The sequence below is a fragment of the Gouania willdenowi genome, chromosome 21 (genome assembly GCF_900634775.1).
Source record: "Gouania willdenowi chromosome 21, fGouWil2.1, whole genome shotgun sequence".
NCBI classification, from domain to species: domain Eukaryota; kingdom Metazoa; phylum Chordata; class Actinopteri; order Blenniiformes; family Gobiesocidae; genus Gouania; species Gouania willdenowi.
Genome location: NC_041064.1, coordinates 17,599,700 through 17,615,913, shown reverse-complemented (window position 1 = coordinate 17,615,913; position 16,214 = coordinate 17,599,700). Strand labels below are relative to the sequence as shown.

Here is a 16,214-nt window from a genome sequence, read left to right as displayed (position 1 = left end):
GCCGTTGAAAACACACATATATAATATATTTTGAAACATAAATCTATATATTTTCCTGTGCAACATGCATTTGCACAACATGCCTGTTAAAAGAAAAGTTTCTTTAAAATAAAAGACTAGTCCAACATGAGAGATATTAAGTATTCATTTTATTTTTGACCTGCTGTCCGCGACCCGCCCAGTACAAGTTTGCGACCCACTTTTGGGTCCCTACCCACCAGTTGAGAATCACTGATCTCGAGTCCTGTAACATTTAAGAATGAGAATTTTTACTTTTTAGGAAGAAGACCCAAACTCAGCACTGCATTTACATTTTTTTATTTTTTTTACTGAAACATCAAAAATGTGTATAAACATCTAGCCTGTTTCACTGATAATTAGATCAGGCTTAAAGTCTGTAGGTTTGTTGTCATTTTTCTTTTTTTTTTTTTTTTTTTTTGGTCTAAAGTAGACATTTTTATAAGAGTTAGAACTTAAAAACCATCAGAGTCAGACACAAAAACAAGTATGTTAGGTAGTTAAATTAATAATTGCAGTCCCCTTTCATTAAATCACATCACTTTTGAAATATTCAGGTTTTTTTGGGCATGTCAAACCTTCCACAGTGAGTCTTCATGGCTGATTGTTGTTGCTGTTTGTTGATTCAATCTACTTTTACCTTTGACAAGAACAAAACTCATAATTCATGGTACTGACGTTGGTTGTGATTTTGTTTTTGACGTTTGGACTCTGTATGTTTCCTCCTCCTGATAGATGAACTACCGTACTTGCTGTCTCTAAACTCTAAAATTTCAGTCGTCGGAACAAGAAGACACTAAGAAACAGAAACAGCTAAATCTGTCACTCTAACTGCCACCATCGTCATCAGCAAACATGCACCATTTAAGAAGCTCTGCAATGGAAATATGCCACTGATCCTTCATGTCGTTTTTAAGTTCCAATCACGTGTAAAGTGCATGGTGTAAATACAAATGAAGCTATTTTCATACCATTAAACATCTTCACCTATTTAGAATAGTTTGACCTTGAATTCACATCACTGGGTTTTTTTACACACTGCTGATGTTGACCAAAGAGTGTTATTGTAACTATAACAATTCATCAGTGTTTACCAAGAAATGCTTATGAGACAATATTTCATCTGGAGATACGAACAATCCCAACAATGACAAAAACATAGGTAAACCATGCACCAAAATTAATTTTTATTCCATTTAAAGTGGAAAATATAGTTAGCCAACTATGTCATCTAAGACACGTGTCAAACTCAAGGCCCAGTGGCCAAATCCGGACTTTCAGGTCGTCCAATTCAGCCCGTAGGAGAAAGAAAAAATAACAGGGAAATTTTATTCTGTAAACAATAAATAATTCAACTGTTGATATCTCACTCCCTCCAACTTTCACAAATCAATGAAACTCCACAATATTTAATGGTTATCACAATTTTCCAGCGCTTTTATCACGAGTGCCGTAATTTTTCAGCAACGTTTTCCAAAATCCTGCAATATCTCACAAACAATCCCACAAGGTTGCTCTTAAGATTTGTCACAAAAATCAAGGAATTTATGAGTAAAGATCGTTTACGGACTGCTAACTTTTAATTTTTGCTTGGATATTGTACAGTAAGTGTTTTACATACTCTGTCATTTACTTGTGGAAGGGAAAAATGTGGCATTATAATGTTGAAATATTTTTTTTCACCTAAGATCTGCAGCCCACTTGAGATCAAACCTGTCTGTATTTTGCCCCTGAGCGAAAATGAGTTTGAAACCCCTGATGTACGAGGATTGAAGATCAACAAGAAAGCTTCAGGTTCTCATTTGGGTTTATGTGCAAATAGATTAGGACTTGTGTAGCAGGTGAAATGTAGCAGTCTTGATAACAGCGTTGTGCATATAAAAACTACATGCACAAAACTGGATGTAAAAAAAAACAACCAAAAAACTTCACTTGCATACTAAAATTATTTGACTTAAATGCAGTTTTTCAGGATAAATGTGATTCATTTTGGTCACTCTCAGTCAGAAACATTAGTGACACATGACAAACGCTCTGCTGTTTTCAGTGGTCAGTATTTTCTCTCTTCCTGCCTCTTCCTGAATAACTTGAAGCAGTTTAGTCTTCCTGTAAAGAACAACGACGTTCAGAAACAATATGTGTGAGTGTGTGTGTGTGTGTGTGTCTTTGTGTATCTATGCAGTATTTGGTCTCGCGGTGCAATAACTCAGATTACATCTCAACAAGCAACATGTAAATGAAGAGTGTCAAAGCTGTGTTGATGATGTCATGAGACCTATTAAAAAACAAAAACTCAGCTCTGATCCCACTAAATGAACTGTTCGCCTCTGGCTGATGATGTCATGACGATACAATAATGTACATGGACATGCTGCTGCTTTTTTTTTTATTTGTCTCTATCAGCAATACTGAGCCTTGAAAGGTTTGATATGCACTGTTGAAGCCAAGCTTGTGTGAACTGGCATCTTTTTGAGTGTGTGTAATGTTTTAAATGTGCATTGACCCTAAGATTAAATCGCTTTTGTTTTCCGAATAAAAGCTAATCTTCCATGGACACTAATGACTTGCTAATAGAGCTGTGAGAATGTTCTCTTAAAGAAGAGGTTCACCCAAGCTATCGCAGACACGTGCAACTGGCGGGCCGGGGGCCACATGCAGCCTTTGGTCAAATTTTATGCGGCCCCCAAAGTAAACGTACAAAATGATTGAAGAATACGCAGAACAAAAACAAGAATACAATTTTTTTTAAATACAAAGAATTACATGCAACATTGCAGGAAAATACAGCAAAAGACAAGAAAAACACAGAAAATACTACAAAAACACACAAAACTACTACAAAAGTGAACAAAACAACAGTGATACACAAAATTACTACAAATAACACAACACTACAACAAAATGACAACATGACTATAAAAATGTGCAAAATTACAGAAAATGACAACACAATATGGCTGAAAGCATATACATATTGTACAAAAAATACACAAAAGGACAACAGAAATACACAAAATGCCTCATAACAAGCGAGACAACAACAAACATACACAGAATGACAGAAAACCACAAAATTACTCTAAAAACTCTGTTCTTTCTCAAGGTAATGCTCAGATTGGTCATTATGTTATAATGAATGTTGATAATGTGGCCCTTCGATCAAACCCATTTTTGTGGCCCCTGCTGTGATAATTGTTGCCCACCTCTGGCTTAAACCAATGGTTCCTAAAAAGTCGGGCTTTAGGTTCAATTGATAACAAACTGCTACTCAAATCTATAGAAAAAACCTATAAACTTTTTTCATTTTATCTATTTTAAGAAAAAAATATCTAGGTTTTTGAATCTGGGATGATATAGAACACCATAAGGCACCATTAAAAATTAGTTGAATAATGAACCAAATTGATAAAAACTAACCCTTTATTAAAAAAGACCGTATGAGTTGCAGTTTTCAAAATATAAGATTAAATCAAATGGATGGCGCTAGCTGCTGCTTTAATAAAAACCCCTTCAAAATAAGATAATTGGACCTTTCTTTTAGTTGGTTTCCTTCACTCAAAGTGAACAGGCCCCAACACACATGTTCAAAATAAATGCCTTATCTGCATAGTAAATTTTTTCTCTCTACAAAATCTAAGATGAGGTCATTGAAATAAGTTTCAATGGCTCTTCCTGTTGGGTGGCATTTTATTATAAACTTTATTGAGTATATCTGTTTATTATAATAGTTACACTGGATTTCATGTAGTCAGGCATCCTCACAGTGTTCTAAGCGCTGTGAGGATGTGTAAAACTGTGGCATGGTTAAATTAGTAAAGCATTGGTTTTTGAAAGTGTCCCTTTGTAATGAACTGGCTGTATCAGGCTCTCCTGCCCTTTGAATATATAATGACAATAGCAAACTGATGAATGTGTTGAACAGAATCCAAAACAGATTTTGTAACGTCCATGGTTAATATTTTCTTTCTGTGTTGTTTTGAGTGGTTAGCACATATGTCTAGCAGCGAGGACATCATGGGTTCAAGCCCTCGGGTAGATACTTGAGTCCTTTTTTTGTGGGGTTTGCATGCTCTCCTTGTGCGTGCTGGTACTCTGGTTTCTTCCCACTATCCAAAAACATCACTGTTGGGTTGATTTAAGTCTCGAGATTGCCTGTGGGATCTAGACCATAATATTGATGTTCCTCCTTATAAATCTATGAGCAATTGGTTCACCTTTACCGAACCTCATTCAGTTCGAAAAAAAAAAAAAAAAGCAATGAAATACGAAATTTGGATCTCATTCGAATGAAACTCAAAGGAGTTTTTAAAGGGGAGGTATGATGAAAAAAACACTTCATAATGGTTTTGCTACAGCGATATACATCCCTTTAGCCTCATTCAGAGGGCCAAAATTGGAAAAGTTCTGTTTTCTCCCTCATTTGTTATTCCACATTTCGTAAAAAGTCAGCTCCAAAAGGGCAAGATTTTGCCCGGCGCGTGACGTAACCTGTCGGAAACTCTTCCTCCTGACAATCCTCTCTCCTCCTACCATGGACATAATACACGCCTCCTAGAATGTGAGCTCCTCCCTCTCAAACTAGCTTACAGATAAAACAAACACTGTGGTTTATCATATAATATGTTGTACTTTATTGCCATATATGTAAATGCAGACTGCGCTACTCGACGTCCTAACTGCACTACTTTTTCTGCTGCTTGTGTCTGCAAGCAACGAGAGTCACTGCTCGGAGGCACGAACCCATTTAGTTTACACCCATCAGCTGTTAGCACTCAGGGCTAATTCTACACCGGCCTATGCAGCGAGACCCGATATCCCTCGTGAACTGAGGATGTGTCGCGCGGGGATGCTTATGGATTTGTGGCTGACAGCGCTGACACCGGACTCGGTTGTGGAATTGGACGGCTTCCAACTTTTACGCGGTGACAGGACGACCCTAGACTTAGGGCCTCCGGTGTTAAAGTTTAGGTGGCGACCATTTTAACTGGTGACCGACTTCCCTCATAGCTAGTGGCTGCAGCAACGGCAGATATGTTAGAGGACCAGGGTGCTAAACTAGCCTTGTTGATGCCGGGTAGGTTTTATTTACGTTGTACAACTGTTTAAAGTGTCACTATGTGATTGTATTTGCATAACACCGGACTTGTCGACAGACACGCCTACTCAGGAATATGCATAAGTAGGCCGCAAATCAGCCTGTTTTTCAAGTTGGTCAGAAAGTCACTTTTCAGAGGACTAAAACTCCAAAAAACAGGCGAGTTTGGGAAAATAAACCTCAAATGCTATGTTGTTGGGGCTCTTAGAACAAATAGATGGGTGAAAAAAAAGCATCATACTGGACCTTTAAGGAACTAACTCTTAATAAAGATTGGGCAACTATGAAACAAGATATGAATTTTTGAAATTGTGCCAATAATGAATTGGGATTCATTGATTTTCAAAACTGATCCAGAATCAGTATATTGAATGTATTCAATGGAATCTTCCATTGGGTAAGGTCTTGGTCAATCAAGTAAATTGTGAGGAAAACAATCAAATCACATTAAAAAGACATTCTGTGAACATTTAGCAATATGCGAGACTAAAAGTGTGTCAGTAAATAAAAATATATATCGGGCAGTAATACATGACAAAAATAATACTACAATTTTAAATAATGAAAAAAAAAACTTCTTGACGCTTCATGTCGTAGGCATGTCCCTGCGCTTTCCGAAAATGTGTAGTTCATGGTACTCAGAAAGGGAAAAACATTGTTATTGTGCTGGAATATTAATCTTTCTGTAATATTAATCTTTCTTTCGCTCTCTCTCTCTCTCTCTCTCTCTCTCCCGGTGTCGGAACCAACTCACCGACTTTTCACCCACTGAACCATTATGAAAAGTCACAAAAATTCAAACAAAATTCATTCGCGCGCTTCTCTCACTTCTGGCTATTTCCAATTTTAAAAATGCAAAAATTTGATGCGCCAGCGCCCCCAAGTACGCCAAAAATGCATTACAAGATAGAAATTGCCAAAAAAAAAAAAAGAAAAATCATACAATCATGAAAATTGACACAGAAGTAGACCATGACAAGACAAGTAAATAATATTGCTATGACCACGCCAAAAAACACACAGGAAGTCCAGAATCTTGAATTGAAAAATTGCTATTTTCGGTCACATATTTTAACACACTTCTCCTAGAACGTTTCACTGACGAGGTTCAAAATCGCTGGAGATCATCTAGAGAAGTGGGACAATGCAAGTTATCCATGGATTTTTGATGACTTTTAGGGAGTTTGCAGGGTGGAGCCGTGAATTTTGGCCAAAAATGACAATATATACGTTTTTTGGAAAATGCTCCCATTTGCACATACAAACTTTGATTTGCGTCAAATGTGAATCAGTAGTTAAACTCAACCGAACTAAACCAGCTCAATGTGGAAATACAGAAATTGGGGTGTGAGCGCCCCCTACAGAGTAAAGACAATCTAATATGGGGAAGAAAAAAAAAATCTAAAATATTTGGAATTTTCACAAACTTCTGCTTTGGCCTCGCAATCAAAAAAAGTCAATGAGACGCATGCTTTATTTTTATCGTGTTATTTTGTATCGAGATACTCTCCATTTTGTGTTAATGAGAAATTGGCCAAATCTTGAAAATCGGCAGCTCAAACTTTAACACACTCCTCCTGGAGCTGCTACTACTACTACTACTACTACTACTACTACTACTACTACAAATGTTGCGTTGTGAATGAAAGGGTAAGCCCAAGAAATGACAGTTTTACTTCTGTATCTGGAAAGGCTGTGGTTGACCACATTCTGACACCACATGCAGACTTAAATACATGTGTGGAATTTAAAGTGCTCACTCCTTTGGCTTTAGTAGAACAAAACGGGTAACAGGTGATTGACCTGATAGATGACAAAAGCAGGCTTCCTGGCCACTCTGTACTCCATATGTGTTTTAAAACACAGGTGTAAGGTGTACAAAATAGGAAGCTGGGAGTTCTCACCCGGATCACAGACAGTATGTTTTAGAACAGGGCATAGCATTGAGTTGAAAACGAGATTAAGGGTCTGAGGCTTTCTGTTTGAAAGTTAAGCCTTTTTATTACGCCAACGCGTTTCGACTCCTAGGAGTCTTCCTCAGGGCTTTGTATGGGGTAGCCGGATCCTATCTGTCTTCTCCATGTACGCTGTTTGTAAAGGGCTTCGTTGTATTGGGTTTGGGCCGTATTGTAACGCAACTGAAAAATAATGATTGAATGATAGTCTAAAGGCAAATGTCATTGTCTTCTTGAACAAAGTATGATAGCTATATTCTTAATGACTCATCACAACTCCAGCATTGTTCTTGGATGTGTTGGTACAACAACAAAAATCATTAAGATGTTTGTTCATATCTCAATAGTACATTTCAGTCTAAACAAATCAATAATAATGCATTGTTAGTATAAAATTCACTGTTATATTATGTCTTTGTACGAACCTGTGGCAGCGCATTGAAGGTGGCACGGCGAAGGTGGCTCAGATTGCCGCTTGCGGCTATATTTTTTATTTATTCTGTGTTTGACATGTAAAAAGGCTACAACATAAGGCAGTAGGAGCCAAAAATGTTTATTACAGTACATTACCGAACCTTGACAATTTCTGTTCAATGCCTGCCAATTTTTCTGGACATTTTTAGACGGTTTTCAAACATTTTTCTCAAAAAACATTTGACCAAATATTATAAAAGAAGAATGAGAAAGAATAGATATTATAGTTATTGTAGAAACAACATATAAACGTTTTGTAGGGAGGACACTAAGAATTGTTGAGGTGAAGTTGACCATGAAAAAGACGTGATTTAATAGAAACTCTTAGTGTCATGCCCCCTCCCTCTCCTTGTAATAAGAATCTAGTTGAGTTTCTCTCTGCAAACTGTACTGGCTCACTTCATTTTATAAATTAAAACTGTGACTTATAAACGCCTACTTGAACATTTATTAAATGTGGACATGTGTTCCGCTCAAACAGGCATGCCTCGTGGGGCACGGGAAGCTTAGGACAAAATTGATAATTTACTCTGTTCAGAATCTTACCAATGAGCTCTGTACCAATCGATATATGCAGTTAAAGAGTGACAAGACAACATGGCTCTTATCTGTTAGAACAGTGGATTTATGCTGAGTAAATAAAGACTCAAACCTCATTTGTCGCTGTGGTCAGCAGCTGCCTCCCAGCTGGTTATAGATTTACAATCCCAGTCTTTTTGATTCATTTACAGTATTATAGAACTGTGTAAGGTGTGTGTACATGTGATTCCTAGTGGGAGGCTATTCCAGAAATCATCACCGTGGATGGGATGATACACTCATGATACGAAGATGGGCTTGCGATAATGATACAATATTTTTGGAAAGTAAGAAATAAGATAAGGATGACTTGACTTTAACTCTGGACATACTTACAGTACATACTTACTTTAAGTGTGACCTTTTCAACTCAGTAGGAATATCAAAAAAATAGTACCGCTCAATACATCTTGAGATTTTGTTATCGCGATATCTTGTCACACGATATATGTCGTCCCACGTTTAAGCATCACTACAACTACTACAAACTTTATTTTCAGACTCAAAAACTCCTTCCAATTTTGTCCAAAGCAACCTTCATTCAGGTTTATGTGATGTCAGCTTTAAGGAGTGCCATTGAGAACAAGAGCACTCAGAAAGGGCAAACATCCACCAAACACACTTTAAAGGCTTGGAAGAATGTTTTATCCCCATTAATAACGTAACAGTAAGTCCAAATTTATGCACCCTCATTTTTTTTCAAAGAAATTGTGATGAAATCCAGTCCAGATTCGTTCCAGAAACTTGGTGGGTTATTCAAGGAACCAACCTGACATAACTGAGTCAAATTTCATAAAGATCAATCAATTACAAACTGAAATATGATTTTTTTAAAACTTTGCCAAGGATTTTTAAACTGATTCACAATCAGTACATTTAATCGGGATCCACTCCAAAATGCTATGGAATATTCCATGGCGTATGGTCTATCTTTGTCAAAATCCGTGAAGTACTTTTGACGTGTTCCTGCTAATAGACAAACAAATTCTGGTGAAAAGATGAATTCCTTAGTGAAAATAATTATTCCAAAGCGCTACCTCTTTTTCATCTAATTTCATATTTTTCAGAGGAGCAACAGTATATTCAGAAGTCCTGTATATGCATTAGCACCATTGCACTGTTACCAAGATAGACCAACAGTGATGGGACAAGGTCTTTAGATTTAGCTACAGTGTTTTAAAATAATGATCCACAGTAGTACAATCGAGTCAGGCCAATTGAGTTTAATAGTAAAGTAAACGTTAGGGCTGTTCTTCCACAACTAAGAATATGAGGCCAGGGGGATAATATACTAATAAAATAGATTTTTACAAAGGTTATTAAAGAGGCTCGAGTGAGGTCTTTAAATGAATTGTGGCTTGATTTGGTTTGATGACTGACTGAAAGAGAAGAGGAAAAAACTGCTTCCACTCCTCCTCTCTTATACCAGTGTCACATGGGACAGGATAATTATTACAAATGGTAGGGGGTGGCTCCATTGAGGGCACGTACTCTTCATCTTAAACCAGCTCCCAGTGAGGTATAATAAACTTAGTTGCAACAGATAAACTTCTAGATTTCAAATAATAGTGGCCTATGGATGACAGAGTTGGCTCTGGAGTGATTTAGTTTGTGGCAACAGTGGTTTTATTTGGAGTTTCATTGGATTATAAGACTTTAAATCAGAATATCAGGGATTTGAATGTTATATATAAGACAGGAATAGAACTGGCGATGCAGAATTACGAGTCATCTGTGTCTTTCCTGGGGACCTGGGGTCCTTTCCAGCGGAACATCGTCATCATGCTGTGTCTCATGTCCATTCCATCTGGATTCAACATACTCTCTACCATATTCCTGCTGGTCAGTCCACCACATCACTGTCACATTCCCACCAACAGCAACCTGAGCCAGGACTGGATCCAGGCAAGCATCCCAGTGGAGGTTAGGACCAGAACTGAATGTGCCAGTATTGTTGTAATTTATTTTCTGAAAGGCTAAAGATCTGTAAAATAACTCTTTATAAAAACCACCTATTTCCTACAACTTGGCTTTAGTTCACCTCAAATAAAAGACATGTTTGACACCTTTATCTATTTCTGCAACTCAACAAAACAAAGTTACAACCAGACAACACTGTTGAATGAGGAGGCAGTAAATCCAAACATGCAATGATTCTGTACTACTACTACTATCTTATTTTTCTAAGAATCTGGCTTGTGTACTTGTATATAGGACAACTTTAATTAGAGATAAATAATTACATTACATTGTCGAGGTGTTAAAGTAAGTTCACACAGCCTATAAATGCTTATTTATTGTCAAAGTGAAAAAAAATAAGATTAAATAAAGTGATTTTGACTTTGATGAACTTTAACAAAATACAAATATGTATTAATTTTTGTGTTGAACTAAAACGTTTTTTAGGGTGGAGTTATTTATGTAAACAATCAAGGAGCAAAATATGAGAAACACATTATAAAAAATGTATGATTAACATTATGTAAACTTTTCTTAGCACATATGTAATTCATGGTTTTTCAATTTTGATTCAGTTTCTTTTTTTCCTCATTTGTCTGTCCTACAGTTTTTACATTTTGCACTATTATTATCATGTTGGTATTTATTTTGTTTCTTGCCGTCTGCTCTTTTTCATTGTGTTGCTGCAACAAATTAATTCCCCCTCTGGGAATCAATAAAGTTACATTTTATGTTGTATTCTATTCTACTTACAGCAGGTAGCAGGCCAGCAGCAAAGGAGCAGTTGTAGCCGATATGAGCTGGACATGGTTAAAAACCTGTCTGTCTCAGGGATCAACTTTAGCCAAGACCAGATCCAGAACCAAAGTGGTTTTAATTTGGGATCAAGTCCATTTGTTCTCAAGCAAGAACAATGTAGAGATGGTTGGACCTACAGCACAGAGTACTTCCAGTCTACTGCGGTCACAGAGGTACATCCAGTCACTGTATAATATATGACGCTTCATATTACATCATGTATATGCTATACTGTAAAGCCTCCTGCTGTTATCACATGTTACTGAAAGTCAATCAATTACCTGACTCATACAGCTGCAAGATGCTAATGGAACTGGAAATAACTGGAGCTAACCGACTGATGTTATAGTTAACATGACTTGGCAACATGCTGTGCAATCATTTTAGGAAAATATGGACAATGAACAGAAATTTATAAACTGTGACCAAAGAGGAGAGAAGACATGAATCCATCATGAACTTTACGAGCAGGACAACTGATGATTTCAACTCTTTATTAGTGTTTTATGATCGTCTGCTAGTCATACATTGTTGGTCATTGGTTAAGTTTGTCAAAGCTTGGATCTTTTTGGTTGATTGTCAAACCCTTAATAAAATGCTACGTGTCTGTCAGTTTAACCTGGTGTGCAGAGACGAGTGGAAACAGCCTCTGAATTCTCTTGTCTACTTTATTGGAGGACTTGTTGGATGTTTGCTCTCTGGACCACTCTCTGACCGGTATGTTAAAATCCATCTTATTATGAGAGTGAATATGGATGATGGATGGATGGAATTATCCCTATGAATAAAATGTAATGGAGAACAAAGTGAAATGAGGGTATGTGTTGCTGCTCTCTTGTGATTGGACTGTAGTTTCGGCAGAAAGCCTGTCCTCTTCGGTGCCACACTCATGCTTAGCGTCTTCAGCAGCGCTCTGGCCTTTGCTCCATCCTGGCCCATCTTCATTTGTCTGTTTGGTATGATGGGTGTGGGTCAGATTGCTAGTTACATCGCTGGGTTTGTATTAGGTACGTCGTCATTTTAGGACTAGATGCTTGCTTACTATGATTCTGTTGATGACGACAGAATAATAGTTACCTTTGTGTTTGTATTGGCTAAATCTCTCAAATAAATCTCTTAAAGGATTTTTGTATTCAAATTGTCAATGATGCATGTAGAACTCGATAGGCAAATTATTTCAATTTATTCCCCAGTTGTTTGATTTATTGTTATTTTCTATTCACAGGGTCAGAGATTCTAATGGGTTCAGCAAGAGTAATCTTTTGTGGACTCTGCTTCCCCATTTCTTATGTGTTTGGGATTATGATGCTGACTGGCACTGCATACCTGGTCAGGAGCTGGAGGCTGCTGTCACTGATCATGGCTGTACCAGGTCTGGCCTGTATCCCCCTCTGGTGGTAAGAGGCTTTCTGCACTGCCTCCAACCACACACTCTTGAGTGTGCAGCAAGAGCTGTTGCCCCTTTTAATCCACTTTACATTCAAAATATTGTACAACAAATGATTGTGATGGTAACTTGAGCCTGACTGCTTTTCAGGTTAGTTCCTGAGTCTCCTCGCTGGCTGGTGTCTTGTCGTCGTATGAAGGAAGCAGATTTATTTCTGAGGTCAGCAGCTCTTAAGAACAAAGTGGAACCTCCATCTGTCATCTTCAACCAATCGAAAGTAAGAACGTCTAACTGTATCTGTTCATTGTAATATTATATTGCTAGGTTATATATGTGTTTACTGAACACTATCCATCTATCTATCTATCTACATTCCTATGAGTTTATAGCCATAATATGTTCTTGTTTTAATGTAATCAAGCATTTGGTTTTTAAATTCCATTGGATCCATTGGACAGTTTGAAGCCAGAAATCAGAAGACGGAGTCACTTGGTTTCTTGGATTTGCTGAGGACTACCAACATTCGATGTATGACCCTCATCCTGTGGCTCTTCTGGTGAGTTGAAGTCCACTTACATGTGAAGCTCTGTTTTACTGTAAGAACCTCCACTTTTGTGACTATAGCATATGGTACGTATTGTCCTTACATCAATAATACAGTCTACTGCACCTTTCCGAGGAAGATTGCAGCCAATATTGTTTTTAGTTTACAGTTTTTCTCGGTTGCTTTGGTACATTTTTTAAATCATTCACAACATTTGCACAACAGTATCTACATTTCTCAAAACAACTCGTACAAATAACAAAACACCATGTGTTAGATGCAAAAGCCAGTCTATTTCTCAAAATCTTTAGATCATGAAAATTTTATACATGCATATATCAGTTGTTCTTGTTTAAAGAAATTAGAAACTGCGTTTCGCACAAGCGTTAATGAGAGAGATAACCTGGTTTTGTTCTTCCAGCTTCGTAGTACATGGCCACAACGTGTAGCAGGGAGGTAGCAACCAAAGAAATAAACAAAATAAGCACTACTTTCATTGCAACTGACTGTTTTTTCCCCAACTTTTTGTGCAGGTTTTCCAACACTCTCTGTTACTTTGGAGTATCTTTCAACATGTCTAATCTCTCTGGCAATCCATACATGAACTACTTCCTACTGTTTGCCATTGAACTCCCTGGATATACTGCCAGTTACCTGGCAATTCGCTTCTTCACTCGGCGCCTACCATTAATGTGCTTCTCCCTATTGGCTGCCATTGCATTGCTCCTCCTTCTTGTCACTCTGGACGGTGATTCATTCATTTCATTTTTTTTTATCCATCCATCAATTCACCCATTCATCCATCCATCCATTCCTGGTCATTGGTAGGTGACTGTCTGCTTGTCTACAGAAGATCTGGACAAATCTCCAATGTATTGCCCACCAAACATACAAGACAATGACAGACACACATATTCACTCTCATTTGTGAACTGCTTTGAATCTATCATACAGAGTTGTTCAAGCTAGGTTAACTGTAAAACATACCTGCACATCTCAAAAAGAACATGCAAACACAGTTAAGTTCACCTGTTCCACTCAAAGTCTTTATTTTATGTGTTAGTGAGGTAAAGCCAATCTTGCAGGCTTGCTTCAATCATTTCTTCTCTTTTTGCAGGTTATCCAAACATCACCATTTGTCTGGTGCTGATGGGGAAATTTGGTACTCTTGGTGCTTCTGGGTTGTTATATGTGTACACTGGAGAACTGTCTCCAACAGTTATTAGAAATACAGCAATGTCATCCAGCGGCACATGGGGTAAAGTGGGTTCTGCTATTTCCCCTTACTTGATGGTTCTGGGTAAGACCTTTGAATGATTATTTCTTTGTACATCACATGTTTCTTTTATGATTGTGTTGATATTACCAATAAATTCCTGTACCAATACAAGATGTTGACAGTCATTGTTATTAGTTAATTGTAGAAGTTGCTCCTATTACTCATGTATAGTTGTAACTGGGCTGTATTAAGGGACCTCAGATCTGGTCTGGTTTTCTCTGCAGCTGTATATAACCAGGCCCTGCCGTGGATTGTTGTGAGCTCTTTGTCCTTTCTCAGCGTATTACTCTGCCTCTTCCTGCCAGAGACATTCGGACAACCGCTGCCTGACACCATTCAACAGATACCACAAACAGGGTGAGCCTCCAGTACAATCAATCTCTGGTTGTTTTTCCACTAACGGTTAGACAGTTTATTTACAGTTTATTAAGTATTTTTCCTAAATAGTAGTTTTATTGTTGGAACTTTTGTTAGTTTGTACCTTAATTACTTTTCATAGTTCTGAGTCGTAGTTTTGGATTTTGGACTTATGAATTGTTTTAAATTTAAAAAAATTAAACTATTTTTAGTACTATAATTTCATTACACTTTCATCCCTCTGGATCCTCCTGTTCACCAATAATTCACCAAACCCTGAAAGTTTCTATGTTTAATAGAACAATAGAACAAACACTTTTTGGAAAATGAAGCAATTGAAATGACAGATTTGTGTAAAAATGGTGAATGAAGAAAAGACGGGACATACAGAATATCCTTGTATCCTTCTCTTTGGAAATCGATAAAATACTTTTTAAAACAAAAATAAATACAGTTGAATGAAACTAATGCATCTCTCTTTATCTGGCTCTCAGGTTCAGATGGCCATGGGCCTACAGGAATCCACCAAAGAATAATGAGAAATCAGAGAAAGACCAAATAATATCCCCAGAAATCATTTGCACAACTCGCCTTTGAGACTTCTGCAAACCACAGTCTAACTGCATGACCAACATTCTAAAAAACAGACAGTTTATGACATCTGATGTACTGTACCATTGCTTGGACCTCTGCTTATTTTACTAATCTTGTTTTGCAAAATAAGAGAAACCCCAAGGTTTTGTTCAATACTATTGAAAATCTTGTTGCACCCTCACCGTCCCATGTGCCTGTACACACACAGGAGGAATGTAACAATTTTTTAAATTTCTTTGTAAATAAAGTACAAGACATCAGAGCTAGCATCACTCCTCCCTTGGTTAGCTTGTGCACTGCATCAGCCCCTGTGAGCCCATGGCCCACCTTCACTCCTGTCAGCCTACAGGATGTTCAAGTTTTGGTAGGAAAGATGAATCCCTCATCGAGCACTGTAGACATTGTTCCTACTTCTCTGCTTTTAAATGTTTTTGATGTTGTTGGTCCTTGGGTGGTAAAATTGATAAACGTCTCACTATTATCTGGCTCAGTCCCCAGCTTTTTCAAACATGCGATAATAAACCCCATTCTTAAAAAACCCAATCTTGATCCGGAGGAGCCTATAAACTACCGGCCCATATCTAAGCTGCCCTTTATGTCTAAAATCATGGAGGAAGTGGTTGCTTAGCAGCTAACCTCATACATGGAACAGCATGATATTTATGACAAATATCAATCTGGTTTTAGATCAATCCACTCCACTGAAACTGCTCTTCTGAAAGTTTCTAGTGGCGTGATGATGGCCGCTGACTTTGGTCTTTACACAGTTTTAGTTTTACTTGATCTGACAGCTGCCTTTGATACTGTAGATCACAGTATACTGATTGATCGACTCAAATCTGAGATGGGGTTTTCTGGTACTGTTCTCCAGTGGTTTACCTCTTACATTAATGGAAGAACCTTTAATGTTGCTATTAACGATGTTATGTCCAACCTTTCATGTGGAGTAGCCCAGGGCTCTGTTCTGGGACCTGTTTTGTTTTTATTGTATCTGATGCCTCTTGGTCGGTTGATCCGTGGTTTTAAAAATGTGTCTTATCATTTTTATGCTGATGATATCCAGTTGTACTGCTCTTTTAATGACTCAGAGTTTCACTTTTTATCAGAGTTCTTAGATTGTATATCCTGTATCAAAAGCTGGTTGTCATCAATTTATCTCCAGATAAATTCAAACA

General features: G+C 37.5%; 1 protein-coding gene across 2 annotated transcripts; it reads left to right on the top strand.

The window, feature by feature from the left end:
* Positions 1 to 9,497: 9,497 nt before the first annotated feature.
* Positions 9,498 to 15,686, top strand: LOC114455386 (solute carrier family 22 member 5-like). 2 transcript variants are annotated; one of them, XM_028436592.1, is made up of 11 exons: positions 9,498 to 10,026; positions 10,836 to 11,051; positions 11,492 to 11,595; positions 11,731 to 11,885; positions 12,104 to 12,275; positions 12,416 to 12,542; positions 12,724 to 12,821; positions 13,343 to 13,557; positions 13,927 to 14,109; positions 14,313 to 14,445; positions 14,940 to 15,686. In XM_028436592.1, exons 1-11 carry the CDS (start codon positions 9,835 to 9,837, stop codon positions 15,040 to 15,042), a joined length of 1,698 nt encoding a protein of 565 aa, XP_028292393.1. In that variant the 5' UTR covers positions 9,498 to 9,834; the 3' UTR covers positions 15,043 to 15,686. The 2 variants fall into 2 exon arrangements, with proteins under 2 accessions (XP_028292393.1, XP_028292392.1); XM_028436591.1 differs by having other exon boundaries at positions 9,503 to 10,044.
* Positions 15,687 to 16,214: the final 528 nt, after the last annotated feature.